The sequence below is a fragment of the Pezoporus wallicus genome, unplaced genomic scaffold (assembly GCF_028554395.1).
Source record: "Pezoporus wallicus isolate ANWC-B61680 ecotype Strahan unplaced genomic scaffold, APGP_CSIRO_Pwel_v1 contig_8057, whole genome shotgun sequence".
NCBI lineage: Eukaryota > Metazoa > Chordata > Aves > Psittaciformes > Psittacidae > Pezoporus > Pezoporus wallicus.
Genome location: NW_026637044.1, coordinates 1,713,386 through 1,723,874, shown reverse-complemented (window position 1 = coordinate 1,723,874; position 10,489 = coordinate 1,713,386). Strand labels below are relative to the sequence as shown.

The 10,489-nt window shown below is 42.5% G+C and overlaps 1 protein-coding gene across 4 annotated transcripts in view; it reads right to left on the bottom strand.

The window, feature by feature from the left end:
- Nucleotides 1-616: 616 nt before the first annotated feature.
- The window catches only part of ALS2CL (ALS2 C-terminal like), a 47,279-nt gene continuing 37,406 nt past the window's right edge, over nt 617-10,489 (bottom strand). For all 4 annotated transcript variants that reach the window (XM_057402872.1, XM_057402874.1, XM_057402873.1 and 1 more), the window contains exons 17-26: nt 9,152-9,325; nt 8,482-8,575; nt 7,754-7,911; nt 6,200-6,268; nt 5,031-5,204; nt 4,076-4,118; nt 3,578-3,639; nt 3,333-3,482; nt 2,240-2,336; nt 617-1,958 (exon numbers count right to left, since the gene is read on the bottom strand). In XM_057402872.1, the coding sequence (XP_057258855.1) occupies nt 1,887-1,958; nt 2,240-2,336; nt 3,333-3,482; nt 3,578-3,639; nt 4,076-4,118; nt 5,031-5,204; nt 6,200-6,268; nt 7,754-7,911; nt 8,482-8,575; nt 9,152-9,325 (1,093 nt within the window). In that variant the 3' untranslated portion in view covers nt 617-1,886. The remainder of the gene's footprint in view (nt 1,959-2,239; nt 2,337-3,332; nt 3,483-3,577; nt 3,640-4,075; nt 4,119-5,030; nt 5,205-6,199; nt 6,269-7,753; nt 7,912-8,481; nt 8,576-9,151; nt 9,326-10,489) is intronic.

Genomic DNA, 10,489 nt, shown 5'->3' with positions numbered 1-10,489 from the left:
ACCAAGAACCTAGTATCTCAAATTCCCCAGGGTCTGTTTAGACACTGTACTATTTGGCTGACTACAGCCTCATTTGGATGGATGGCATGAGGTTGCTGTAATTCAAAAATCCAGGCAGCAGTTCTCAGGGAAGAGGCATCATTTCTGCAGTTAATTCCTCTTCCCTGCAGAAAGTAGTCAAGGAAGGAAGAAAATAGGGTGAATAAAGAAGCATTCAAGTAAAGGAAGGTGAGTCTCAACTACTTACTCTCTCCTTACCTGAGCTGTCTCTACACCATAGCATCTTCAACTCCAAAGAGGTGTAAGAGCCCTCCTTCATAAGGCCTGCTAAAACTTAGTGCAAGACAATGGTGGAAAAAAATGGTAATTTAATTGCAGGAAATTATGTTAAAAATTTAAGCCATGTCCTCCTCACCGATTCGGCAGGGAACAAATTATGCATTCAGTCTGCTAGAATTACATTAGGAAGCTAATTTGTAGTCCAAATTCTCCATTCCTATGAATGATCAAAGTAGTGAGGGGGCCATATATTTTCTAAAGATAAAGAGAGGAAAGCAAATTCTCAAATGCCTGAAAACAGCAACAAGATCAGAATAAGAAATATGCGAGCCTGGAGTCTTAAAAATTAAACCGTTTTATTTAAATACAAAGTTACTGTGAAACATACATTAGGATATTATCATACCAATATATTAACTATTATAATCTATGTACTATTTATTAAAGCATAATACTTGTGATAAACAGGAGGAAGCTGCCTGTGAAGTTTTGTTATGTTTTCCTTAAGTCACAAATGTGGGCTTTAAAGTCGAACTTTAAAAAAACTAAAAAAAAAGGGAGGTTAAAATCTAGTTCAAAGGAGCTTTTGCTCTAAGTAGGCAACTGCAACATTACTATTTTTTTCTGAGAGTAGCAGGATACCAGATACCTGTTTGCCTTTCACAAGGCAGCATAAAACCCAGCCCAATTCTAATCTGATTTGTAGCCCACTGGCATCAGTGGGTGGTCTGTCAGCAAAAGCTGTGCATCTTAGAAAACCAGTGGTTTTGCAGCAATATGTCAGTGCAAAAAGCCAGGTGGTTTTTGTTTTCTGTCACCAGGATTTGAGATTTCTTACCCCAGAACAACGCATGTTCTTCGGCACACACAAACCCCTGCAGAATTACAAAGCAGCACTAATATGTTCAAGGTGCAAGTGTGATATCCCTGAGATTTAACAGGAGTTTTCAGAGTGTAAATATACACTTGTAAGTATCATAAAACAAGGAAGTTAGTCAATAGCAGCTTTACAATGCAATGGAGAGGTACTGAATTTGTCATGGGTAGGAAGAGGCATGGAAAAAAACATCCTCTTAGGGATGCACGAAAAGCCACCTTACTCTGGGAGCGGGTTGTTTAGGAGGATGGAGATGGCCTCTCTTATCCATGCCATTATTTCTGCCAACCAGAAACAGTCCCACCAAAATAGTTGCCTATGGTTTAATTTGACCATTTTCTATAAATAGCCTCTCATGTCAGTTCACCAGTGCAAAACAAACACAGTGTCTAAAAGAACATTTAAATGAGGTTTCAAGGGAGGTTGCTATTTGCAGGAAAGGGAAATAAAACTACAGGGAAAAAGAAACCTTGGCCACCTTCTGCAAAGACATTCCCAAACACAAGCTGAAGTTGCATCTTGAAGGCTTTTAGTCCACAGCATCTGTATGTCTGTGCTTTACAATCATAGCCAGTCTAAGAGAAAACCCAGCAAGAAACCCTCATCTGATACATAACCATTCTTCCCTTTTAAAAAGCATCCAGTAGAGCAGGGACATAATTGCTTCTTCATCCAACTGTGTTTGGTCAAAAAGTGCAGCAGAGAGGAGGCTCCCTTTGAGTCCTCGGACTCAGGAGCTGTGAGTCACGTGGCAGTTCTCTCTCTGGTGGAGCCTCATCCTCTGTATGTGTTCATAGCAGGACTGGGAAAGGAACAGAGGAATCCTTTAAGAAGTTTTGGAACTTTGGCCTAAATTCTAGTCTCCTGCACACAAAGCAAATCTACACTGCCCCCAAAAGCAGGATTAAATCTGCACATTACAAATGAATGATAGGCATATTCTCTAGACTAGAAGTAAAATAGCCTCCTGTGCTAGGCATATAAGCAGCCCCCTAAAATTAAGGATACAGCACATCAGTATTGCTACTATTCAACACAGGTTAATGCAGTTTGCAACTTTCACTGCTGAAAACATTTCCTTACCTCCAGGGCAGTTAACAGGAAGTCATACAGTCCTCCTTGATTAGTAGGGTCCATCAAGTCTCTAATCAGATGGATTTCAGCTCCCAGATGCTGTATTCTAGGAAAAATAAAAGTCACAACTAGAACAAATCTCTGGGCATCTAGTGTTTGTGGGCATGTACTTCCAAATCAGATTATGGAGAGAAGAAAGCACAGATCTGTAAGTCCACTTCTGATTCCTTGTGTATCACCTTGACCTACTGGAGGCTGAGTCCTTGAGGTATCTGACATGACTGGATCTCAGCAAAGATAATCATAAGAGAATTTAAACTCTCATTTTTTTCCAATCTCTTACTCCCCTCCTGTCTCACCTGCAGTTGAGAAAGCTGCCTAGCAAACAAAACTGTATCATCCAACATGACAGCAGCAGGGGGAGCTTCTGGATTTTCATGGCCCCAAGTTCAAATATTTCACCCTTTTTTGAAGACCAAACATATCCAGGAAGCCAGTGAGGGATTTTCACTCAAATTTACCAGGAAATAAATATGTACAGTTTCATTCTACTGGATGCAAGTGGGTCCCTGCAGTTACACTGAAAGCAGCACAGAGCTTCTGTAAATGTGACACATTTCTGCCAAAGTCATTCCTACACAGGGAAAGTCTAATAACTAGATGGTCGGTGTTCAGGACCTTCCTAGTCTTCAAAATGGACCACAGTGCCCCATTGAGCATGGAAAACAGAAAATGCATGATATACCGATGATGCCTGAAAGGCATTAACAATTGGCCTTCAAAGGCTTCATGTTCCTACTTTCTACTGTAATCTGACATGGATGTAAGACTGCATTTTCCATGACAACCCTGAATTATCCTCTCGGGTAAGAGATGTACACTCAGGAAGTCCCTAGCCACTTCACATATCATGGCCAACACCATCACACCACACCTGGCAGACAGTAGCACACAGAAACCCCAGTACAGCTCAGGAAAAAGCATGTACAAAACACAAACCCTAGCTTTTAATGTAAATTATTTTGCTTGGAAACATGGCTGTTCTTTCTCCAATTAAGTATCACACAACAGCAGGACTGGGAAATGAAAAGCTTACACTTACTTTGCTCGGGATACAACATACATCAGTAGAGGCAACAGGTCATCCATGGGAAGCTTGTAGTCCTTCTCCACCACCCGGGACACTGTGCTCTCAATCTCCTCATACGTCTTCTGGAGGATCACCAGCTTTTCCCGGGGATCCACTGTGGTGCTGTCAGTATGAATACAGCCATGTCAAATGTATGGCATTTCTCAGAAAATAGAAAATCCCTGGTTATCAGTCAGAGGTTATGGACAGTGACTTACATGAGCTTCTGCAAACATTCTGTGGCAGACAGGAAACACTTGTCTTTTATAAGGGACCTCCTCTGAAAGGGAGACAAAGAGTTGTGCCTCTGTTACAGCATCTCTTAGGGAAGCCACCACATGGCTCCTCATCACTGGACCCAAAATAAACACATTTGCTGCCCATAAAAGAGGGCAAAATAAAGCTGTTGTAGTAAATGCTAGTCTGAACACACCGAGATGTCTGAAGTGCCACTCTGAACACAGATGTCTTTGAAACACCACCAAGTAGAGCATTACAAAGCAATCTTATTCGGAGCTCACATTCCCATCCATGGAAAATCATACACAGTAGCTACAAATCATAACTAATCAACACACATCATGTAGCTCTGATTTCTGAGTACAGTTTCTGCCCTGTGATTACTTAGGTGAAGCTCCATTATTAGCCAGCGCCAGCATGTAGCCTGATGCCAGCTCACTAACACACCAAAGCTAGCTGTTAGCAATATTTCCTACCTGGTTGGTTGTCAGGGTGAGATCTTTCAGAGGCCAGAGGTGTCTGAAAGGAGATAACAGAGAAAAGATTTAGAAGGCCAATCTCCATATGTTCACCCTTAGTCAATTTTGACTGCTTTTATCTCCTTATTCAAGGTGATACTACTAAATGCATGCTAAGCGCATGCTACTCATGCACTCTTGTAGGTGCATGAGGCTGTTTGCTTGTCTCTACTCTGCTACAGGAATAATTAATAACTTGGACTCATTCACCTGAGTACAGGGTTCATTTTACTCACAGGTGCTCCTGTAATAATCAGTTGAGAGTTTTGGCACTTTTAGAATCAATTCCTCTCACTGAGTCTAGACTGAATTAAACTGCCAAATTGAGACTCCAGGTCTCCTGTTACCCTGCCAAAGTCCTTGAGCTGCAGATGATGCTGTGTTAGAAAAGCCCATGTGCCTCTTGGGTCTGTGGTGTCATTGATCCTCAAGTATCACTTCCAAAGAGGGACCTAGCTGCAAGAATGGATGAAGGAAACATCTGGCTCCACAGCCTTTTCCCCTCAAGACTTTCAGTCTTGAGACTCTGTCCCTACATTGTTACGGCAGATGCCATCAGGTGGACTACAGCCCTTTCTAAGGCACCTTTATAAACTCAGTTTCATTGGTCCTGAGCTGGAGGAAGCCATTTGTTTGGTAAGCTAGAAGATACAATTTTTGTTACACAAAATTAACATTATTATAGCTAGTAGCAGCTTTCCACTAGTCAAAGCTGTTCTTCCTGACGGTATTGCAGGCATTCCAGACAGGACTTCCTCTGGCAGCCTAGGAAAAACTTCCATGCTACAGCCAATGATGGACCCAGGAAAAGGTTGTATGTCCTTTCCTCCTGTCCTGTCAGAGGTTTCCCTGGCTGCTACTTTCCCAGCTGGTATCATGGGGTTACATTCCTGTATGAAGAAACTTCACTTACTTCTGCACATCCAGAAACTCTAGCAGCTTAATGTCAGGAAACAGACTTAGATCCATAATCCCTTGGCAGTAGAGGTCATCTTCTCTTTCATGATAGAGCATGTAGAGCATGAAAAGCTCAGGGTAGAAGCAGGGCAAGATCAGTGGCAGGACCATGCTGCATGCCTTCTGATCACTGTGGCAGAGAAAAGCAGAGTCCTACAGTGAGACCTCTAACCTTGATATGACCAAAAGCCCCATGGCACACAGCAGAAGAGACAGCTTCTGACCCCGCAAGGTGTTCCTCTTGTTCTCCCAGCCTTCTTCCACCTTTTTGTTCAATGTCACAGTTGGACAGTAATGACCTATACAACACCTTCATGCTTGTGCCCACAAGCTGGAGAGGCAAGTGTATTTTATGCTGTAGGATAGGATGGGTAACGATTTCTCCACTGTTTCTTCAATCACAAAGAAACCTGGAGCACTAGAGACCTATGCCAAGCTGTTCTTTCTGAGCTGTTTCAGTAGAGGACCTATTATTTCTTAAGGGACAAAATCCAAATAAATTCAGATAAAGCCTTTTTCTAGCTCCTTACCATTCCACCAGTCTCCTGGTTTCATTCAGCCCACATGGATGGCTCCAGATTACAGCAAAGAGAAATCCAAACAAAATGGGGACAGCTGGACAGAGATGCTTCTTCTCACCCACAAAAAACATAAACCTGGGGCTCCCACAATTATTCCTACCTTATTATTCTAGGAATTTTGTCTTCTACCTCCTTTTCCACATTTCCCATGCTGTACTCCCTACTTCCAGGCCTGCCTTTTCTCTCAGTTCTGATATGGAAGTCACCATCCTGAACAAGTTTCTGTGACTAATGCAAAGCACATGGTAGCGCTGGGACTGCTCTCTCATACACAGCCATGCTGCTGCACAGTAGCTGGTGTGGGTAATCTTGCCAGGCTGTGTACCACACACCCCTCCAACTCACCACTATTCTGCTGCAGAACATGAATAAATTGTGCTTATGCTTCAAGTATAACTACTGAAAGCTTTGCAATCAGAGAGAAGTGTGGACACTAAACCTGACCCAAATGGACAAATATAATCAGTTCAACACTTACTGTATTTTAGAAGACACCCCATTTGTCCAAGCATCTTAAAATTAAACAACCAGTAGTGATACATACCTTATATCCTCTTCCACATGCTTTGCAGGCAGTTGGCCTTTCTGTTCCAGTGCCAGGTGGAGCAAACCCCTATAAGAGCAGCAGAACTGAGGTTCTGTAAACTGAGGTTTGGTTCCCTCCCTCATTTTTTAAAGTGTAATTTGCCATTCACAAGTGAGGAGCTCAGCTGTCCCAACATCAAGTGAGCTGTTAGTAAAGTTCTCTGTAATCCTTGCAGTGTTGTTTCATTATTTGAGGGCTTCGTTCCTTCCCAACAGAAGCTTCCAGGAATGACTAAGCATTTAAAAATCTCCATGGCTTCTGAAGAGTAGGATGGTCATTCTGAAGATCCTGTGTTTTGAGCACCATCTCTTTGTATTCCTACTCAAGGGTAGGACATGAGGTTTCAGGACCTGCCATACCAACCAATTCTTTAATCCATCTATGAACACTGGAGGATGTTCATACTCTGAAAAAGTGGCTTGGGTTTGTCTTGATATTGCCAAGCCAAAACTTCATCATCTTAAAATGAGGATTAGGGAAAGGTTGTCTTTCTTGGTGTAGCAATATTAGCCTAGGAAACTTAGCCAAGGGCACAGCAGAGCAAGGTAGGTCTCCCTCCCCACCCTGCATGTGAAAGGTCTTGAGACATGAAGCAAGCCTTCCAAGGTCTGCATTGAGTTCAGAAGCACCTTCACATGAACCAATACTCAGGTTGTCAGACCTGATGCACTGTTCATGAACGTAGTTCAGATGAACTGAACCAAATCTGACTTGTTCCCATCAGCTGCGCTGCTGTTCTCAGACTGCTCCAGGACAGACAACCCCTCATGCCTGAGGAAGCTGGCAGTCTTCCTCAAGCACACAAGGCTACACTGATAATGACAGAGCTTTTATCCAACCTCTTATTTTAAAGGCAATACCACCGTGAGTGCAGCTAGAGGCAGAGTTCTTCACCTTTGCCTACTGTGGCATTTCTCGTATCTTCTCCCAAATGATGCTCAAACAGCAACAGAAACCAATCAAGCATTTGATCCAATCTTTAATTACCCAAAAGCACAACCACACAATGAGCAACCTCATTTTAGAGTCACTACCCACACCAGCCAAGCCTCAACAATGTGCTTACACTGCATGTTAACTCTCATTGAGTTGAGGCATGTTAAGCTTATGCTGTTTTTTTTATTCAGATACATTGAACACCACTGTTGTCTGCTCTTATATACTTTGCTGCCCTCATTACTTAGTGTGGTTTCTTGCTCATATTTGTGCTTATCTAAATTAAGCCTTCTTGTGAGCAACAGTTCATTGAGCTGCTATAACTCAGTGAGATTTTGTAACATTAAAGCCCCTGGGTCATGTACTGAGCAATGAGGATAATAAAGGTTTTCTAGGTCCATATGACCTCAGTTATTGCAAATAACTCTTTATATAGCACCATTATGGAGCAACTTTCCCAAGAAATATGCTGCAAAATAAAGCAAACCTGTCGCCTGAAAAAGTTACCCCAGTGGCCTACACTGCAAAGCCCTTTATGCTCATACCCATTGGAAGGACTCAATGTGCTTGACTTACTGGTAAAACTCCCATATTTTCTTTGCGTAGTACTTGATTTCCTCTTGTGCCATAGTCAGCAAGTGTTTGTTGGCCCCAATCCCAGAATACGTTGCCTGAAAAGCTATTGTCAAGGCCTTCAGCAGCTTTCCCAGTGGGTGTAGGGAAGACTTCAATGCCTGCATGATAGAGGAAAATTAAATTTTGCAAGTCAGCCCTTGCCAGTAGTAGAGGATAACATGGAAAGGCCACTCAATCTTCTCTTTTCAGGGAAGAAGAACAAGCCTAGAAGTAATCAACTATAATTTTAGTCTATTTTTGTTGGCACAAGCTCATTCTCTTCCCATTATCTGGCAGAAATACACTTAGTAGAATTGCTGTTCTGGTGAGATAAGAGAGAGCAAAGGGTGCTTCGGGGAAAGGCTATTTGAGTGAAAAACAATCACTGAGAGTTCATGGAAGTTATTTATCATTTCAAGCTCCTGGTTATTCCCTGGCACAGTTTGAGAACCAAGAGTGAAGCTTAATTATCACTTCCTGGCCTGCATAGCTGTACATAAAATGAGTGTGCAAAAAGCATGAAGAACAACCCTCCTCTTCACAAACATAAATATTCACACTTAATTTAGAGAAGATTCTTGAAATCACTGGCAAAGTTACATGTGCTAACAGAAAGCAACAGAAAATTGCTACGACCCATGTCCGTGGTCTAGGGGACAGACATGGATCACTATGGCTTAAAACTTTACCTTCTCCAAATAACTCGGTAGTGACTCCAGCCCCTGGTGCTGGACAACCTCTTCAAGAATATCTTCTGTCTTCCAGGATACATCCTCAGTCCCCCTGAAAAGATGAGAGTTGAGGAAGGAAAAAACACACAATGAAGCACTGGGATAAATCCAAATTGGTATTGTGGGTGGATTCCAAGGGGGCAATAAGACTATTAGAAATTAATCTTTTCCCTATCTTTTTCAGTGGAATTGCTCGACTGGCTTATGATACCTGTGATTCTCTAAATTCAATTTCATCTCACCTTACAACCAGCCTGAGTTGCATCCTGCACATGCTTGTCAGATCTATTTTAGGTATTTTGTTAAGGAGAGATGGGTTTACTCTGGATCAGCTTATGATGTCAGCTAGGTTTCCCTCAAATACAAGAGGAGCCAGTGATGACTGAGTCACATGCAGATGCATACATTTAATCAAATTAATCCCATCCAAATTTTCGTGTATAAGAATGCATCTCAATAGCACAACCTTAAATTCAGGCATAAAATTCATCCTCCTGTCTCATAGGCAGGAACAAATGGATAACACTTGGGTTCGTGACTTTAACACATGGCAGACCCTAATGTAAACCACCATCCTCTCTATACAAATGGGCTCTTCTGTTGCAATAAAGGCATGCAATACTCATACCTTTGGCAAAAGAGGTACTCCTGAGACTTCCGCAGCTCCTTGCTTGTTTGTATGTGGAACCCCATGAAAGACTCCTCTGTTTCTTCTTTGCAGCCAGAGTGGATGAACTCCAGGAACTGGTCATAGATTCCCTTCCACCTCTTCTCCACAGGGAATTCTTCGAGGCCCAGCTGACTGCAAAATACAATGTGGCATTAGGCTTTTCTGCCTCCCTCCTCAATTATTTCAGACTTCACCTTCAAATATGGAAGGTTCTCCAGAATCCAGTTTTAACACAGTAATTATTGAAGCTGTGAAGATGGCAGTGCCTAACTGAAGAAAAAAAAAAAAATTCAACAAAAAGCAACTCAAGTCTATTGTCCTAACAACAAGGTACTTTGGGTGAAGGAAAAATCCTGGTGGAATGTGGAACATCAGTAATCTGAATCTTTGCAGGTGAATTGAGGTGAATTGATCACAGGCTTTCTGCTCCACTTGTGGATCATTCTAAATATAGACTATAATCTCAGCTGAAAGCCTGAAGACTTACAGCAATAAAACAGCTGAGCGACCACAACCAGTAGCTGTTGCTGCCTGAAAAGCACAGGAAACAATGAAGAAACTGAACTGGGTTTTATGAGAGGAATTAACCTCAGAGGACAGCACCTGCCTTTCCCACTGCAACTCCCTCATTTTGGTTAAACTGACTAAACCCAAGCCCTATAGCCTGGTAACCAGAGCATCCCTTTGCAGGGTTCAGTCCTGAGGATAAGAGTCTATATCAGAAGATGTGGCCAGATGGCTTCAGATCAGTTACTCCTGCCCTGCATTTGCACTGTTGCCTGCCAAAGCAGCATCATTGCCCCATGAAGCTCTGATCCTGGCACCACAGCCTTCCTCTAAGTAGAGCACTACCCAATTCAAGCTCTTCAGAGCTTCCTGTGCTGTGCTTCACATCTTTTTTTTTTTTATTTTTATTTTTCCCACCTCTACAATATCAGGTGGTAATAATATCCATGTAGTTGCACAGAAGGACAGGAAAGGAGCAAGTGATGCATTTTAGCAGCCCAGCTTTTTTCTGTATAGCTTCAGACCCATTTGTCTGTATACACAGAATCATAGAATAGTTAGGGTTGGAAAGGACCTTAAGATCATCTAGTTCCTATGCCCCTGCCAAGGGCAGGGACACCTCACACTAAACCATGTTACCCAAGGCTCTGTCCAACCTGGACTTGAACACTGCCAAGGATGGAGCATTCACAACTTCCTTGGGCAACCCAACCTGGGCAAATGTGTGCATGCACACACATGTACCAATCACTGAAAATGTTAAGCCTCCAAAACTCTATCCAGTCTGAG